General features: G+C 44.1%; 1 protein-coding gene across 1 annotated transcript; it reads left to right on the forward strand.

Moving 5' to 3' along the window:
- The first annotated feature begins 1,064 nt into the window (after positions 1–1,064).
- Positions 1,065–17,664, forward strand: Pgk1 (phosphoglycerate kinase 1). The gene is made up of 11 exons (NM_008828.3): positions 1,065–1,280; positions 5,972–6,022; positions 8,321–8,476; positions 8,597–8,741; positions 10,808–10,911; positions 11,807–11,926; positions 13,612–13,726; positions 14,122–14,301; positions 16,404–16,581; positions 16,802–16,900; positions 17,204–17,664. The coding sequence occupies exons 1-11, from the start codon at positions 1,216–1,218 to the stop codon at positions 17,242–17,244; spliced, it is 1,254 nt and encodes a 417-aa protein (NP_032854.2). The 5' UTR covers positions 1,065–1,215; the 3' UTR covers positions 17,245–17,664.
- The last annotated feature ends 1,197 nt before the right edge of the window (positions 17,665–18,861 follow it).

Below are 18,861 nucleotides of genomic sequence, written 5' to 3' on the forward strand. Positions count from 1 at the left end.
TGTCTTTCTGAGTTACTTCACATAATATAGTAACTTCCAGAGGTGCTTTGGCCAGTCACTCCTGGATATCTGCCAGTGAGAGAGGTGGAAAGAAAAAACCAGGAGAGTGAACAAGGGCTTCCATTTCTCATGTGCCCTTCAATTTCCTAACTAGTTGTCCTGTCTCAGACCGTCAGGCAAGCACTTTACCACTGAGCACCGTCCTTAGCCCAAATGAGTGTCAGTAGAGATTTAAAGTTTTGTTTTTGTTTTTAAACAGTGCTGGAGATTGGATCCACGGCCTCTGGCCCGCATTTTACCACTGAGCTACACTCCCAAAGCAGTCGAAATCACAGTGGCCCAGGATTGAAATGATCACTTAGATGCTTTGCAGTCTTGATAAGACACTAAATCTTTGTCTATCAGTTACTTCATCTTTAATAACAGAACGTACTTAGGAATTTTATGAGCATTGTTAGTTAGCATGACACATGCTATATGTATTCGTCATTATGAATAATGTAACCACAGCAATTACATTGTACTTTTTATTATAAAAGGGGGGAGGGGAAGGCCTGGTCCTTTTTTAACTTCTGAGAGGTTTCGATTACTAAGTAAGACCTTATGTAGACTTCCATTTGGGAGCTGAGAAAGCAGAGGATTCCAAAAGGGGATGACATTTGCAAAGGTCTAGAAAAGGCGCCTGGGAATTCTACCGGGTAGGGGAGGCGCTTTTCCCAAGGCAGTCTGGAGCATGCGCTTTAGCAGCCCCGCTGGGCACTTGGCGCTACACAAGTGGCCTCTGGCCTCGCACACATTCCACATCCACCGGTAGGCGCCAACCGGCTCCGTTCTTTGGTGGCCCCTTCGCGCCACCTTCTACTCCTCCCCTAGTCAGGAAGTTCCCCCCCGCCCCGCAGCTCGCGTCGTGCAGGACGTGACAAATGGAAGTAGCACGTCTCACTAGTCTCGTGCAGATGGACAGCACCGCTGAGCAATGGAAGCGGGTAGGCCTTTGGGGCAGCGGCCAATAGCAGCTTTGCTCCTTCGCTTTCTGGGCTCAGAGGCTGGGAAGGGGTGGGTCCGGGGGCGGGCTCAGGGGCGGGCTCAGGGGCGGGGCGGGCGCCCGAAGGTCCTCCGGAGGCCCGGCATTCTGCACGCTTCAAAAGCGCACGTCTGCCGCGCTGTTCTCCTCTTCCTCATCTCCGGGCCTTTCGACCTCACGGTGTTGCCAAAATGTCGCTTTCCAACAAGCTGACTTTGGACAAGCTGGACGTGAAGGGGAAGCGGGTCGTGATGAGGTAATTCCGTACTGCTGCCCTCAAGCCCTCGGGGCCACATTCTCTCTGGCCGTGGCAAGCACGGTTTTCCCATCACCTTAAGTTGCACTTATTTTTCAGCTGGGTCTTGGGGGTCCTGGGTTTGGAGGTTAAGGCTGTTCCTCTCACCTCATTGGGGCGGAGACTGTGTCTGAGTTTGCTTTTCTGCGTCCTAACTGCTTCTAGCTTAAAAAGCGACCAAATGTGTCCTTTAGGGAGTTGATCCCACTGATAAAGGGCTCAGATTCTCAGGACTCAATCTTTTTCCCATTTCTGAAGTGCAGTTTCATCTCTTGTAGCGAGAATGGACGTAGTACTTATCCTGCAAATCTCTAGGCCCCTGCTGAGGGACCTTGAAAGGTCATTTAGCTAGTTTCCCTTCCCCCAAGATTCTTGGACCATCCGTGACGAATCCGAAACCGCCCACGTTTCATTGGTCCTGGTACAAATGATTTCTTTCCCAAAAGATGTTGCTCAAAGTCCTCTCGAGTGGAGGTCCCTCTCCCCAAAGAATTGTGGGTGGGAGGGTGAGGCCCACTGGATGAAGCTCTGTATGGCTTATATAACAGGCCTCTGCTGCCCTACCTTGCGGTTGGACTCCTGGCCCTGGGGTTTGCATCAGGATTGTGACACATGCAGGGTGTGGCCGCCGGGAGTTGGAGGCCTGTAACCTCACTCGAGAGGTGGCTAGAGAAGCAGGATGTCAGAACTGAGGAAGGCTCCCACGCACGTGGCACATGTGGGTCCCAGGTCACTGACTTAACTTGGCTTCTCCCTTACCTGAAAGAATTACTAGGGTGTATGCGTCTTCTCCTTTTTGCCTTTCATAATGTATACTTTTTTTTTTTTGCCAGGAGTCAAGGATGATGGTTAGATACATAACTGATGGGCCTGGTTGTTCATGTAACAACTATAGGACCCAAGGATGGGAATTTTTAAGGGCCATTGATGGTCGCAGTGACTGACTACTCTGCCTGCTTGACCTTCTTTGGAAGTGGATGACTGATTGGCAGTAATCCTGGTCCCTTTGAAGATTTGGGCCAGTTCAAGTGAGGGCATCCTTTAGATACTAACACATGTAAGGGAACAGAGGTTCTCTGGCTTCTGTACAGGCACTTATTTTATCGTAGCCAATATTGGTAGGTGGCCTTCTCTTCCTGGGCTGATATCCAGAACCAACCCACTGTATTATGTTCATGCAAAACACTTAATGTTACCCCAAATGGGATAGAATAATCAGGATGGAGCAGAAATCCCAGCCACCCTAATCATAGATAAAGGGCAGGTTCTAGCTAACTTTTCATTCTGTTCTAAGGACAAAAGATTCATCCTGTGAGGGAGACAGGCACTACTGGCTTGAGGCTGACCTTTTCAGATGCATGCAGCTGCTCAAAGACAAGACAGTGGGCCATTGTGCTGGTCACTTTTGTGGGATGGCAGTTTGGGATTTTATGCTATTTTCTACAGAGAAACTATCTTAAAGGAATTAACTCCGGTTGAGGGTGAGACAGGAGGCAACAGTTCTCTTTTGCCCCAAATCAAGCTTCATTTAACCCAGGTTAACCTTTAAGCCTGGAAAAGACTGGCTGGCCTCCTTTGGCTGATGGAAAAGGGCGCTGTGAAGGTTATTGAGGTCTAGAGAATGTAGCAGAGGCAGGACTAGGATTTGGGTCTCTTTAGCTCCTTGAGCCTGACTCAGGAACAGGTTGGGATAGACTTTATCTGTCGAGTTTGCAGTCCTGTATAATATGGATACATTGTACTTGGTTGGTATTTAGGCCACAGTGGTGAAGTTGCTTGGTTTCCAGATTAATGCATCTTGCATGGGGAGTTGCCTTGTAGGCTTCTGTGAGGAGTCTAGGCAGCCATGCCTGGGTGAGCTCAATACCTTTTTTGTTTCAGTGCCTTTTGTGGTAGTTGCTGGCAGTGCTTCAGAAATGGGGCCTCCTGCATCCTGGGCCCGTTCACTCACCTCCTTTCTGCCCTGTAGAAGGGTGCTCTTGTTTTCTGACTAGTCCCTTGCTTTAAGTTGGCAAGGGAAGTTGATTTGTTGTTGGTAACTTTTATTAGTTTTCATTGTGTTGGGGAATCTAACACTAGCCACCTTGTGCCTGAGCACCCTACCACTGAGTCACCCCAGTTCCTTTTGGAGAAACTTTAAAATAAGCCAGAAACACCAACAGGTTCCGCCTCACTCTAGTTGATTTTACAAGGCTCTGTGAGTACATTTCCTGCTGATTTTTGTCATGTCATTTCCTTTTCACCCATAGGTCCCTAGTCATCCTTTGCTTGCTGGCACTTCTCTTTCTTGTACGTTTTCTTCCCTCAACCTCACTGGTTTTCTTTTGGGACTTTCGAAGCAACAGCTCTGGTGGGAAGAGGAAAACGGAGAGCAGACACCATCGTACTAGCAGACTTTAGCAATCAGTCCACAAGGCAGTGGTGGGCATGGTTCCTTCCCATAGTTTTAGTAGAACAGGGCCTGGAATCTCGAGATTTCAACAAAGACGTGATATTCTAATTTAATGTTCTCTATATAAAGTTTTTGTTTTGTTTCTTTGCTTTGTGTTTTTGAAGTCCTGGAACTCACCAAGTTGGCCTGGAACTCTTGCCTCTGCCTCCTGCGGGGTGTGCTGTAGCCACCACCATTCTGCTTTGAAAAAGTTTTATTTTGGAGTAATTATGGAGTTGTAAAAGATTGCAAAGACTGCACAGAAACTCAGTTTTTCCCAGTATATACGTATTTAGATGTATGTATGCTCAGTATATATGTATATATGTGTGTGTGTATACACCACGTTCCCCACCCCCAAGTGAACAAGTGATTTGTGTAAGGAACGTTGTTCCTGCTTTGGAGTCTTCAGGAGAGAAGCTAAAGGCCGAGTTGTAAGTCTAGGAGAGAGTGAAGGTCAAAGGCAATCAAGAGGTCAGTGAGAACTAATCCAGTTTTCATCGGTAAGCTGATGTCATCACAGCTTGGATAGAAGCCACAGATGGTTGGATATTTTAGCCCAAAGGCATTCATTCCTTCTTGTAAGGTTCTGGGTGCAGGAAGCAGCACTATCCACCCTGTGCAGTTAACCCTTTTGTCTATTATCTTCTCTAGGAGGCTGCAAGAGGGGGAACTCAGTCCTGGTAATGGGATATTGGATCTGCTGTGGTCTGCACTTTAAGGCTGGCAAGGGCCTGCTCAGGATATTTAAAGAGGGTGCCTTAAGTGCCTGAAACCAACTAGAGTGCATTTCTTTTTTCTTTCTTTCTTTCTTTCTTTCTTTCTTTCTTTCTTTCTTTCTTATCTTTCTTTTCGAGACAGGGTTTCTCTGTATAGCCCTGGCTGTCCTGGAGCTCACTTTGTAGAACAGGCTGGCCTCGAACTCAGAAATCCACCTGCCTCTGCCTCCCAAGATTAAAGGTGTGCGCCACCACACCTGGCTTAGAGTGCATTTCTTTGTTCAGAGGCACACTGCCTTTTAATTTTAAATCGGAATCAAGAAGTATGTCCCTCAAGCTCCTTTGTGCGGTAGATTGGTCTTCAGGGTAGAGAGGAAGCCAGTGACCTGCAGGGTTTGTGGTCACTGCAGACGGGAAAGACCAGTGAAAATGGGAAAGATGGAGTTTCATAATCAAGACCAGTGGCAGTCTTGACCCCTCATTGCAGCCCCTTAGTGAGTGGTACCAAAAGTAATGCTTTTATTATCGTTCTTTCAAATAGCAGTTATAGTTTGGGGAATCAATGGCATATAATAACTAACACCAGTGTGATACTAGGTGGCACTTCTAAACCTTTTAACATTTATAACTCTTAGCCAGATACTATAATCATTTCACAGATTTAAGAAAAAAATAATGAAAAATGTCTTGGGTGGATGTCTTGGTATATACTTGATCTTAGTATTCATTCAGGAGATGAATGAAGGCAAGCTACATGGCAGAAAAATCTCTCAAAATCATGGCAGACACAACTTAGTAAAATCACCACCCCGTAGGAAAGGGTTCAGAATCGGTTCCTAATGGTAAAGCAGGACTGGGGGTGTCGTGCTCAGGTCCCTGGGTTCAATCCCCAGCACCAGCACAAAAAAGAAAGGCAGTCATCTGTTAGGTCAGAAGGAGCATCTTCATTGTATTAGCTTGTATTTTCTTGATCATATGCCTCCCACTTATCTATTGTCAGTGGGCCGAGGCACATCTCACTCATTTTCCCCCCCTCAGGTTTTTTTGAAAGCCACTATTATCTAATATTGAAGTATTGTTTTGCCTATTCAAGTTCCAATCAGGCATTCTCTAGAAAGAAGGAAATTCTCTTGCTGTGTTTTTTTGTTTTTGTTTTTTTAAAATTTCTTTTCTTTGGGGAATGTTATCCCAAGGAGCCAGAAGCAATATCAAGATAACTAGAATCAAGGGGCGTTACTTATTACCTGTTCCCCACTCAGACTGCTACAGAGACCATCACACTAAACAGAATTAAGCTCAGGCCCTTGTGGAGTTGAGACAATAACTTGCTTTCTTCCACCCATGGGTCTTGGGGATAACACTCAGGTAGGTGGTCAGGCTTGCCAACAAGTGCCCGTGCCCTGAGCCATCTTGCCAACCCTGTCTTTTAACGACTTCAATAAAATACTTAGGGACCAAGAAATTGATCATGGCTACGAAACTGAAACCTTTTTCTTTTCTAGGGTGGACTTCAACGTTCCTATGAAGAACAACCAGATAACAAACAACCAAAGGTAAGATTCCTCTTAAACCTGGCTTAGGTTATATTTGAGTATCTGGACTACAAATTTCTTTCTTTCCACACTGGGAGTACAGCAGTTGAAGCCATGGTTTTGATTTACTAACCTGTCAGTGTGGGAGTTAATATTCTAAATTTATGAAAAAATATTGTATTAAAAAACAGTCCTAAGCAGGGTGTGGTAGGGTATGCCTATTCCTTTAGTCCCAGCACTTGGGAGGCAGAGGTCTCATCTTGAGACCGAAAACAACCTGGTCTGCACAAAGAGTTCTAGGATAGCCAGGTCTGTAGAGAGATCCAAGGAAAAAAAAAGCAAAAAATCAAAAAACAAAAAACCCACACAAACAAAACAAACAACCTCCTCTGCTGGTCGTCCCCCCCGCCCCCCCCAAATATAGCTTGACATAATGGTGTATCCCTTTAATCCTAGCGCCTGGGAGTCTGGATTTAGGAGGCCCATGAGTTTTAAGTTGAAAGTAGCCTGAGGTATTACAAAGCCAGTTTCAGGTCATCCTAGGCTATACAACGAGCCAAAAAAAGTGAGGGGTCAATAGCATCATAAAAAGAAGCAGAAAATTCCAGACCTTCCCTGGCCCCCTCCCCCCCCAGGAAAAGACCCTCAGCTACCAACAGCCAAAACATCCCAAGAGAGTCCTTATTTAAAAAAAAATTAAGGAATTTGGAGTTTCTATTTTTTAAAAGACTATTGAAGTTAAATGCTAATTGTCTTATGAAACAAGCTATTTAAGAGAACTGTTAATATCAGTAAATTTTAGCATTGCATGTAGTCTTGGGGTTTGTTCTAAATAGCCCAGATAAAGTATTTTTGTTGTTGTTGGTGGTGGTGGGGGAGTTTGGTTTGCTTGTGCCTCTAATTTGGGTACTAGCTTAAGAAGCAAAGTTTCTTTGCTTTTTTGTTTTTTGTTTTTTTATTGAGACAGGGTTTCTCTGTGTAGCCCTGGCTGTCTTGGAAATCACTCTGTAGACCAGGTTGGCTTCACTCAGAAATCTTCCTGCCTCTGCCTCCCAAGTGCTGGGCTCAAAGGTGTGTGCCACCACTGCACAGGTAGAATTTCTTTGTAAAGATTTATTTGTGTGTGTGTGGGGGGGGGGGAGGGGGGAGTGGTTGCCTGTGGAGGCCAGAAGAGGGCATTGGATGGATACACTGGAGGTGAAGTTATGGTGGCTGTAAGCCAGTTGATGGCTGCTGGAAACTGAACAGCCCTCTAGAATAGCTACAATCCTTCTTAACTACTGTGTACTCTCCAGTGCCCCTGCAGAAACGGAATTTTTATATAATAGCACTGTTGAGAAAATTTATAAGAAAGACTTTATTTCAGAACGTTATTCTGAGACATTGTTTCAGTTTATGCTGGGCTTGACCTGCGGACCTTCTTGCTTAGGCCTTCCAAGTGTTGGTTTACAGGTGTATTCTACAAAGCCTAGCTTTTTATTTTAAGTTAAAACATTTTTTAAAGATTTATGTGGGTATAGATGTTATGTTTTGTTACTGAATGGTACCTTGTTTTCTCCATCTGCTGTTGGGCAATGAGGTAGACTATTTCAGCCATTACTAGCCAATGGTATAGTAAACTCTCGCATAGAAATCTTTTTGTATGTTAATTTCACTTCCTTTGGGTCCCTACCAAATGACTCTGCTCACACGGGTACCTTCTACCTAGCAGCTACCGTTTCAGCCCGAGGGAGCAGGTGTCGATTGTGTATTACCTTGCTTATACAGAATGTAAGAAACAGTGAACAGCTGTTGTCAGAGCACTGAGGGGACGACACTTTAAAACCTGGGGCCATTTGTTTGCAGGCATGGCCTCATGTGTCCGAGGCTGGCCTCAAATTTGCTGTTACTTACTGAGGATGACCTTGAACTTCGGAGTCTCTCTCTCCTCTACCTCCCAAGTGCTGGCATCACAGATGGGCATCACCATGTGCAGTTTGTGTGGTGCTGATGATAGTCCCAGGGCTTTGTGCATGCCAGGGAAGTGCTTTACCAACTAAGGTGTGTCCCCAGCCCCTGAACCAGCTAACCCAGGCAGGTGCTTCAGGCTTGCTAAGTTGTTTTCTGCATGAGGAACAGGTCCATAATGAGACTATGTAAGGCCAGGTGGCAGCTTTGTATCATGTTTGTCTTCTGAACTCATCGGAATTCTGCAACTGTTAGACCTGAGGAACCTTGGAGGAGAAAGGGAGATTTATTTTGTGAAGTCATGAGTTCAAATAGTTCCCACTAATTCCTCGGAATAACATTGTTCTGCCTTCTGTTTTCTCTTGGTTATAGGATCAAGGCTGCTGTTCCAAGCATCAAATTCTGCTTGGACAATGGAGCCAAGTCCGTTGTCCTTATGAGCCACCTGGGCCGGCCTGATGGTGTTCCCATGCCTGACAAGTACTCCTTAGAGCCAGTTGCTGCTGAACTCAAATCTCTGCTGGGCAAGTGAGTACAGACAGGGCTGTGGTGCTGGCGAGCTGTAAGGTAGTCAGCAGGCTGCCTGCCACTGGGTCTCAGCTTTCAGGCCACTCCAGTCTCTTCATCTCTTGTTCCCCCTTCCCCCAGGGATGTTCTGTTCTTGAAGGATTGTGTGGGCCCAGAAGTCGAGAATGCCTGTGCCAACCCAGCGGCTGGGACTGTCATCCTGCTGGAAAACCTCCGCTTTCATGTAGAGGAAGAAGGGAAGGGAAAAGATGCTTCTGGAAACAAGGTAGGACCTGTGATTTTGATATTATTGGGCCATAGGGTCTCAATTTGCATGAGGCCATGATGAAAGAATAGGGGAAACTTTTCCCAAGCTTTTTTTTTTTTTTTTTTGGTTTTTCGAGACAGGGTTTCTCTGTAGCCCTGGCTGTCCTGGAACTCACTGTGTAGACCAGGCTGGCCTCGAACTCAGAGATCCGCCTGCCTCTGCCTCCCAACTGCTGGAATTAGAGGGGTGTGCCACCACACCTGGCCCAAACATACATGTAACATACATGTAAAAATGCATAGATGGGGGGTGCTCTATGGATGTGGTAGTGGACAATGCCCTGGGTACAAACAATTGTATAAATGCACAGCACGATGTTTCTGAATTACCAAAGCATAATCTGTCATGGAATGGAATGTGACCAGCAGTGCAGATGGTCTCTTTCTGTTCATGTCTGAAATACCTTTGAAAACATCCTCGATTGGATAACTGATATGAGTATTGAGTGAAGGTAATGGCAATAGTGAGATTACTTTAAGGAATTCCTTTTCTTTTGAGTTGGGTAGGTGTGGTTTGAGATAAGTTCTCACGTAGCTCCTGTGCTGTGTGGCTCAGGCTGGTCTTAAATTTGATGTAGCCTAGGATGACCTTGAACTCCTGGTCTTTTCCATCTTCGCAGTGCTGGGATTAGAGGCATGTCCTGGCACACCTGGCTAAAGGCATTTTTTAATGAAATATAATGTTTTCATTAACATGTGTAGGTATGTCATCATCATTTGCTAAAGAAAGGGGGTTTCAGAAAGGCAGTCATTTTGCTGAAGTCACTGTTGCTTTATGGGTTCATGAAAGTCCATTAGATCTGTAAGCTCTACAAAGATCCACATGGTAAATGTTGTAGACTTTGTGGATCATGTAGTTAATTGTGCACAGTTTGAATCTACTCCCCTGCCATTATCCTAGAAAGGCTGTTGTAGGCAATCCACTAGACTGGCTCCTAGACCTGACAGCAGAATTCAACTACCAAAAGTGTTCAAGCCGCCTTTTTGAGCATGGTATTGGATTTACCCTTTGGTTAGAAGGGGCACGAATGGCACTTCCTAGTATTTTCTCTTTGGCTCTTCAATGATGTGAGAACAAGACACTCTGCGGTATCAGTTCTCCTTTGACCTCTGACATTTCTTAAGGCATCTGGAGTGTTTGCTTTCAAGCAGTTTCTTTTCTTAGCAGCACAGGCCCTGAGCTTGGCCCTATCCTCCTTTGCTGTGCTTGCTAGCTACTACAGTACTACTAGTTAAATGCTGACCTAAAATTTGCTGCCCTTTTAAACTGAAACTCAAGACTCAAGCTCTAGTGCTTAGAAATGGCAGGAGCAACTGGAAAGTCGATGCAGAGTGTTTATTCAGGAATCAATGAACTGACTCTGTATCTGACTTAGTTGGGTCAGTTGCTATTCAGAGTCTAATGGCTTAGAATGCCTGAAAGTTCAAACTGGACACAAACATAAGACAGTTCAACTTTATTTTTATGATGTGTATGTATATGTGTGTACAGGTGCACAAAGAGGGCCACAAGTGCCAGGCACTGTTGTGAGACTGCCAGGCTCACTGGTTGTGAGGTCCAGTATGTGTTGTGGAGGAGCAGCAAGTGCCACTGGACCATCTGTCCACCCTCAATGGAATGTTATTCAGTGTGTCTACATTGTTATTTTTAGAATTAACATTGCCTTCCTTGTACCCATTGTCAGGTCAAAAAATGGGAATTGTCACGATTGTTGGTTTCTATGGCATCTTTTCCATGAAAAGCTTTCAATTTCTTATTTTCCCTCAAACATTTTTGTTTTGAAAAATTTATTATGTATTTAGTGTGTGCATATATATGTGTGTATAGTTTTCCGGGAGAGGCAGAGGGGATAAGAAATGAGCAAATGATTGACCCTCTTGCTAGTTGTGAAACTTACTGTCCTACTAAGTCAGGGTCTTGAAGATGTTCAAGAGGATTCTTGGTGGTCTGAAATGCTTTTGGAGTTTTGTGGAGTCATCAACATTTTCTATATTAGATTTTTCTTTTTAAACTTCTCTCTGCAGGTTAAAGCTGAGCCGGCCAAAATTGATGCTTTCCGAGCCTCACTGTCCAAACTAGGAGATGTCTATGTCAATGATGCTTTTGGGACTGCACACCGAGCCCATAGGTACCAAAAAGAACCTTGTCAGTACTAGGCAGAGCGCACTGATCTTAGGCACCTGAGACATTCAGATTCTGGGCTGTTTTTAGAGATTACAATCTTCTATTGCATTGGTTGTGATTTAGACACTCAAATCAAAAGCATTTTGGGCTGGAGGGTTCCTCTTCGAGGGAGCTCTAGGTTGTCCTAGGTTGACAATAAGAACCAAGAGATATTTTTAACTTCTCTCTACTTGGTGCTATATGAACCTTGTTAAATATCCTGTTTCAAAGTGGAAATACAGATAAAAAATTGGGAGTACTAAATAAAGCTTGTCTTGTATAGCTTCAGGAACAGGCTTCTCCAACTTCGGATGCCTTTTGTAGAATTTTCTTACCTTTGGAAACATACTATCAAAACATGTTCTCATCAACTGGCTGATCATATTCTGTGATTAACCTCCGGCCTATTGAAAACTATTAACTAAGTATGTTTTTCCTTCCTATTGTGTTTTGCCTGCATGTTTCTCTGCACCATGTATATGCAGTGCCCTCAGAGGCCAGAAGAGGGCGTTTGTTTCCCTGGGACTCGAGTTACAGAGGCTTTTGAGCTGTACTTTGGGGACTGGGTTTAGAATCCAGGTTCTCCAAGAACAGCAAATGATCTTAACTCCTGAGCCATCTTTCCAACCCTTTTCCTGGGTATCTTCCACGTCAGTTCATTGCTTTTTTTTGCCCTTGATTATAAACTATTAGTCAGAAAAGTTACGTAAGATGTAAGTGGCTTTATTGCAATTTAGGGATGAAACCAGTCTCTTAGTATCTTAGTGATGAAAGCAGTTTAGTGGTATGGAACTGACTTCTAGGTGGGGACATGGTACAATTTGACTAGATTTTGAATACATTTTTCTTTTTTTCCCTAGCTCCATGGTGGGTGTGAATCTGCCACAGAAGGCTGGTGGATTTTTGATGAAGAAGGAGCTGAACTACTTTGCCAAGGCTTTGGAGAGTCCAGAGCGACCCTTCCTGGCTATCTTGGGAGGGTATGAAAGAACACTTTTGGATCATACTGTAAATAGTGTTGGCCTGGTAGTGGTTATAACATGGGGTAACTGAGGACAGTTTAATAAAGGGACAGTTTACAGAGGTCAGGTCAGGGATGCAGGGCTGATCATCTGGTAGAGGAACAAGGAACTTGGACTGCTTGGACGAGAAAGCTGCATTTTACTTAGCATAGCTGTTAGGCAGCAGCCTCTTTCTGCTTAGAGAACCATGACCCTTCAATGGACTGTTCCCCCACCCTCCATGACTAATGCATACTCTGCATTTCCTCATGAAAAATTGACTCTAGGATTGTCAGTTTCACACAACATAGTTGCTCCCTGGACTTCATGAGCTCTGTTTCAGGGTCTCCTTAGAGAAACCAAGATGTGTATAGGGCTTTGTGTTGTCTTAAAATCCTGAAAACTGCCAGGTGTGGTGGCGCACGCCTTTAGTCCCAGCACTTGGGAGGCAGAGACTGGATTTCTGAGTTCGAGGCCAGCCTGTTCTACAAAGTGAGTTCCAGGTTAGCCAGGACTATACAGAGAAACCCTGTTTCGAAAAACAAACAAACAAAAAATCCTGAAAACTTTGAACCTTTTTTTTTTAATGTAGTTTTATTTAATGTATGAGCGCTTTGCTGCATATACATCTGCCTGCCTGAAGAGGGCATCAGGTCCCCTATAGATGGTTGTGAGCTACCATGTGGTTGCTGGGGATTGAACTCATGACCTCTGGAAGAGCAGCCAGTGTTCTTAACCTCTGAGCCATCCCACCAGCCCTGTGAAACTTTTTTTTTTAAAAATATCTTTTTTTTTCTACTTTATTTTTTATTGGATATTTTCTTTTTTTGAACCTTGTTGTTTTTTTTTTGTTTTTGTTTTTTCAAGGCATGGTTTCTCTGTGTAGCCCTGGATGTCCTGGAACTCACTTTGTAGACCAGGCTGGCCTCGAACTCAGAAATCCACCTACCTCTGCCTCCCAAGTGCTGGGATTAAAGGCGTGCGCCACCACTGCCCGGCTGAACATTTTTTAATGAGTTAAAAGCATCAGACTCTGGTCTTTGGCTTCTTCACGTTAACATTTGAGCTATCTGGGTTTGTTCTGAATGAAGATCTGGAATATGGGAGTGAATGCCCCCTGCTGGTGATATTGAGGTTTCAGAATAAGCCTGAAATACAGCAGTCTTCCTTCAACCACAGGGGATATGTTGGAAGATTTCTGAACACTTAAAGCTAAGGATAGTGTGAACACTGATCTATAGGCAGTAGGCAGGGAGGCACACTGGGCCTAGTATGGAATTTGGAAACCTTAAAGCCCACTCCCAGTGACATTCCTTCCAACAAGGCCACACCTCCTCATCCTTTCCAGACAGTTCAGCTGGGGACTAAGTATGCAAGTAGGAGTCTATGGAGACTATTTTCATTCACACCCTTAGTTACTAATCTGGCAATCTGGGCCTTGTGAATTTTGGATGGGAGCATGGTTGTTTAGATAGGGGAATTTTGCTTTTCTGTTTATGGTGCTGAGAATAAACCCAGGGCTTTACACATGGGATCAACGCAGAGAGGGTTGGAGAAATGGAAACTTTAGGCAGTACTTTTGTTGCTTTCCTACTGTGGCTTTGAGTATTAGCACTACACTCATCAGTTGTGCTGTCCTTGATGATTCTTGCTTTTTCTTCTAGCGCTAAAGTTGCAGACAAGATCCAGCTGATCAATAATATGCTAGACAAAGTCAATGAGATGATCATTGGTGGTGGAATGGCCTTTACCTTCCTTAAGGTGCTCAACAACATGGAGGTAGGGAGCCAATGGCAAGTGGCTGTGACATGGTTCGCTAAGGAGCAGTTTATGTAAACTTGATGTGAATCCTACAGACATTTCCATTCAATCTGTGAAGTTGCTTTTGTCCCTGTATTTATAGCTGAGGGTTGTGACCCCTGGGTGGGTTAAAAATTGACCCTTTCACAGTGGTTGCATATCAGATAATCTGCACATCACATATTTACACTACAATTCATGACAGAAACAGAATCACGGTTATGAAGTAGCCAAGAAAAGAATATAAAAGGGTCCCAGCATTAGGAAGGTTGAAACTCATAGCTTTATAGTGTGTTATGATCCTGTGTGTTTTATGAGTCAGTTCCGTTCTTAGTATAGGGGCTGATCTTCATCTCCTTGACTTTCTTGTATAGATTGGCACATCTCTGTATGATGAAGAAGGAGCCAAGATTGTCAAAGATCTCATGTCCAAAGCTGAGAAAAATGGTGTGAAGATTACCTTGCCTGTTGACTTTGTCACTGCTGACAAATTTGATGAGAATGCCAAGACTGGCCAAGCTACTGTGGCCTCTGGTATACCTGCTGGCTGGATGGTGAGTCAGCTGGCTGTTCGCTTATGGAAGGGATCAGAAATTTTTGGCATCATTCATTCATCCATTCATTCATCTAGCAGATTTTTTTTGTGACATTGGAGATCCATCTGTGTGTCTCATAGATGTTAAGAAATGAGCTACCCCTGAGTTCTTCCCTCCAACCGTCTCCATGGGAACTGTCAACACTGCAAATGATGCAGTGAGGACCGACCTGAGGGCAAATCCCTGGGGTAAAAGCAGTGCTGGCACATTGTTGCTGTCTTCATTAATAAGAGGGCAAACCCACTTGATTCTTTTTCAGTGTGTGTTTTAGCACTATGTGCTACAGGGAGTACTATGTACTTTCTTTTTTTTTTTCTTTTCTCTTCGAGACAGGTACTATGTACTTTCATGGTTTGAACTGGTCTGGATTCCAGTGCTAATAGCTACAAGCCATTGTAAGCACACATTCAGGCCGGTGAGACGGCTCAGTGGGTCAAAGTGCTTGCGACCCAAGCCTGGCGGTCCTGCACTGGAAGGAAACAGTTCCAAAAATTGTCCTGACTTCTACATGACATGCGCGCGGTCCCACAATAACAACCATCCTAAGAGATAAAAATTAAAAGCTTTCACAAAACATAGATAATCAGAGTGGCTGGGCAGTGGTGGTGCACGCCTTTAATCACAACACTCAGGAGGCAGAGGCAGGAAGATTTTTGAGTTTGAGGCCACCTATCTAAAGGACAGCCAGGGCAATAAGACATGAACCCTGTCTTAAAAACACAAAACAAAAAAGATAATGAAATTGAGCTTCATTGTAAGGAATGTATGAAAAATATGTACATGAAAGGTTTATATAAATTATATATTATTTATATTATATAGTTTGGTACCAAATACCTTCTCTTCTTTCATTTTCATGATGGTCTTCATCTTTTGTATAGCCTAGGTGTACGTTGAACTTAGGATATTAAGTTTAGTAATTACTGTGTGCCACTAAACCTTTAGTTTGATAACTGCATAAAGTCATCATGCTGATCGATAGTTGCTTATCATTTCTCAAAGTGTGGTCCTCAAGTATCATTTTGGGAAATTGTTTTTAAAAGGCAAATTTGGGGTCTGGAGAGATGGCTTAGCAGTTAGGGGAGAGTTAGGTTCCTAGTTACCCACATTGGGTGACTCACAGCTACTTATACCTCCACTTCCAGGAGGTCCAATGCCCTTGCTGGCCTCTGTAGAACACCATATACACACACACACACGAAAATAAAAATAAATCATATAGACCAGGCAGGGTGGCACTCACACTATCCCTGTACTTGGGGACAAGGGCCAGCAGGTCTGAATTTGAGGCTGGCTTGATCTATATAGCAAATTTCAGGCCAGTCAAAGTTCATAGTAAGAGCCTGTCTCAAAAAAAAAAGGCAATAGGAATGGGATCCAACACGTTTGAGCATGGCTTCCTGGAGATCCCATACATGCAAGGTTGAACACAGCTGATCGGGTTCAGTGTTTCTCAGTCTCTATTGGAATCTTAAGGAGTTCTAGCTGTGACAAGGCTATTTTTATATTGTGACACGTATAGTACCACCAGTTCCAGTGTGCCACTTGTTTGTGCACACCCCAAGTTGTGACAGTCTAAAATGTCCTCAGACATTGGCACATACTCTCTGATAGGCAGAATCACTCTGGGTTGAGAACCACATGTGGGTCTTTACTGTTATAGTGCCATTAAGAATGTCTTTAATTAAGCAACATGAGGTTTTTCCCTTACTTGATCTTCCATAAAATTGAATGTTTTTATCAAAGGCCATATACATATAAGTTAAAGGGAGCTAAAGGGTACATTTTCATTCTGGTAGGAACTTTGTTTTTCAAGGCAGGGTTTCTCTGTAGCCTTGGCTGTCCTGGAACTCACTTTATAGACAAGTTGGCTTTGGACTCGACAGAGATCTGCTTGCCTCTGCCCCCCCAAATGCTGAGATTAAGGGCGTGCATCACTACTTACTGTCTGGTCCTAGAAGAAACTCTTGATCAGCATTACATGATGGTCTTGGTGGAGGTGATAGTTGTTCCTAGCAAATTTTCTTGACTTTTATCCTCCTTTGAATTCTACCCTCCAGGGCTTGGACTGTGGTACTGAGAGCAGCAAGAAATATGCCGAGGCTGTGGGTCGAGCTAAGCAGATTGTTTGGAATGGTCCTGTTGGGGTATTTGAATGGGAAGCCTTTGCCAGGGGAACCAAGTCACTCATGGATGAGGTGGTGAAAGCCACTTCTAGGGGTTGCATCACTATCATAGGTAAGGGCTCCTGTGCTAAACACGTGGCAGAGTTTTATGTTCAGGGGAAAGGCACATGGGGAATGGTTAACATTTTCTGGGTCTCTTGATTCTGATAGGTCATAGATGTGTCACTCATAGGGGGTCTTCTTGATGGGAGGAGTTCATTAGCTCCATTTTGGGGTTGGGAACCACAGTTAGTTTTGGTGCCAAAACATTTTCCCCTCTGTTCATTCATCAGGTGGTGGAGACACTGCCACTTGCTGTGCCAAATGGAACACAGAGGATAAAGTCAGCCATGTGAGCACTGGGGGCGGTGCCAGTCTAGAGCTCCTGGAAGGTAAGCTTGGTCTCTGTGTTTTGGCTTCTTTGAAGGCAGGGTGAAGACTGCATTCTGAGAAGTGGGGCAAAGAGTAGAGAACTTTAACTTTTGGGCAGTGCTGTCACTAGCAATCACATTAACTAGGGTAGCGCAAGTAAAGCCGCGCGGTGGGAGGGGTAGGTAGGAACTCATTTTAGTTGACCTGGGACCCGGAATGCCATATAACATAACTTCTGCCATATAACCTAATAAAGAGCTGGTAGATGTAGCTTAGCGGATCTTATAGTAACGCTGTCTCTGTTTGTGCTTTCTCAAAAACAGGTAAAGTCCTTCCTGGGGTGGATGCTCTCAGCAATGTTTAGTATTTTCTTTCCTGCCTTTGGTTCCTGTGCTCCTAAGTCAACCTAGTGTTTTCCACATCTCCATTTGGTGTTAGCGCAAGATTCAGCTAGTGGCTGAGATGTGGCACCAGGAACCCTTAAACAGTTGCACAGCATCTCAGCTCGTCTTTACTGCATCAGGATTTGTCTGTGTTCTTCAAGATCCCATTTAAATTCCTTAGTGACTAAAACCATTGTGCATTGTAGAGGGCGTCTATTTATATTCTGCCTGAGAAAGGAAGTGAGCTGTAAAGGCTGAGCTCTCTCTCTGACGTATGTAGCCTCTGGTTAGCTTCGTCACTCACTGTTCTTGACTCAGCATGGCAATCTGATGAAATCCCAGCTGTAAGTCTGCAGAAATTGATGATCTATTAAACAATAAAGATGTCCACTAAAATGGAAGTTTTTCCTGTCATACTTTGTTAAGAAGGGTGAGAACAGAGTACCTACATTTTGAATGGAAGGATTGGAGCTACGGGGGTGGGGGTGGGGTGGGATTAGATAAATGCCTGCTCTTTACTGAAGGCTCTTTACTATTGCTTTATGATAATGTTTCATAGTTGGATATCATAATTTAAACAAGCAAAACCAAATTAAGGGCCAGCTCATTCCTCCCACTCATGATCTATAGATCTATAGATCTCTCGTGGGATCATTGTTTTTCTCTTGATTCCCACTTTGTGGTTCTAAGTACTGTGGTTTCCAAATGTGTCAGTTTCATAGCCTGAAGAACGAGATCAGCAGCCTCTGTTCCACATACACTTCATTCTCAGTATTGTTTTGCCAAGTTCTAATTCCATCAGAAGCTTAGATTATAAAGAGTCTGGCCTGGTGTTTGCTTATAATCTCATCCCTGGGTAGTGTGGAGGAAGAACTTCATCCTTGCCTACATAGTGAGTTTGGCCAGTGTGATCTGAGACACTCTCTCCAGCCCTAGGGTTTGTTTGTTTTTTTTTTTTCTTTTTTTTTATTACGTATTTTCTTCAATTACATTTCCAATGCTATCCCAAAAGTCCGCCCCCCTCCCCCCCCCCCCCCACTCCCCTACCCACCCATTCCCATTTTTTGGCCCTGGCATTCCCCTGTACTGGGGCATATAACGTTTGCCTGACCAATGGGCCTCTCTTTCCAGTGATGGCCGACTAGGTCATCTTTTGATACATATGCAGCTAGAGTCAAAGAGCTCTGGGGTACTGGTTAGTTCATAATGTTGTTCCAACGATAGGGTTGCAGATCTCTTTAGCTCCTTGGATATTTTCTCTAGCTCCTCCATTGGGGGCCCTGTGATCCATCCAATAGTTGACTGTGAGCGTCCACTTCTGTGTTTGCTAGGCCCCGGCTTGTTTGTTTTTTATTATATGTAAGTACACTGTAGCTGTTTTCAGAAGCACCAGAAGAGGGCATCAGATCTCATTACGGGTGGTTGTGAGCCACCATGTCGTTGCTGAGATTTGAACTCGTGACCTTCAGAAGAGCAGTCAGTGTGCTCTTTAACCGCTGAGCCACCTCTCTAGCCCTGAGCCCTAAGGTTAAAGTTAGGATTATAAGTACCATTTTTTATATGTGTAATATGCTATATTTTTGTCATTTTATTTTTCT

Source organism: Mus musculus, chromosome X (genome assembly GCF_000001635.26).
Source record: "Mus musculus strain C57BL/6J chromosome X, GRCm38.p6 C57BL/6J".
In the NCBI taxonomy this organism is placed as follows: domain Eukaryota; kingdom Metazoa; phylum Chordata; class Mammalia; order Rodentia; family Muridae; genus Mus; species Mus musculus.

Bases quoted from the DNA above. Each gene is read 5' to 3' on its own strand.
- Pgk1 (NM_008828.3), top strand. From the start codon at position 1,216: ATGTCGCTTTCCAACAAGCTGACTTTGGACAAGCTGGACGTGAAGGGG. The intron at 13,727-14,121 runs GTAGGGAGCCAA...TTTCTTGTATAG, and splicing joins AGGTGCTCAACAACATGGAG to ATTGGCACATCTCTGTATGA. The intron at 14,302-16,403 runs GTGAGTCAGCTG...TCTACCCTCCAG, and splicing joins GTATACCTGCTGGCTGGATG to GGCTTGGACTGTGGTACTGA.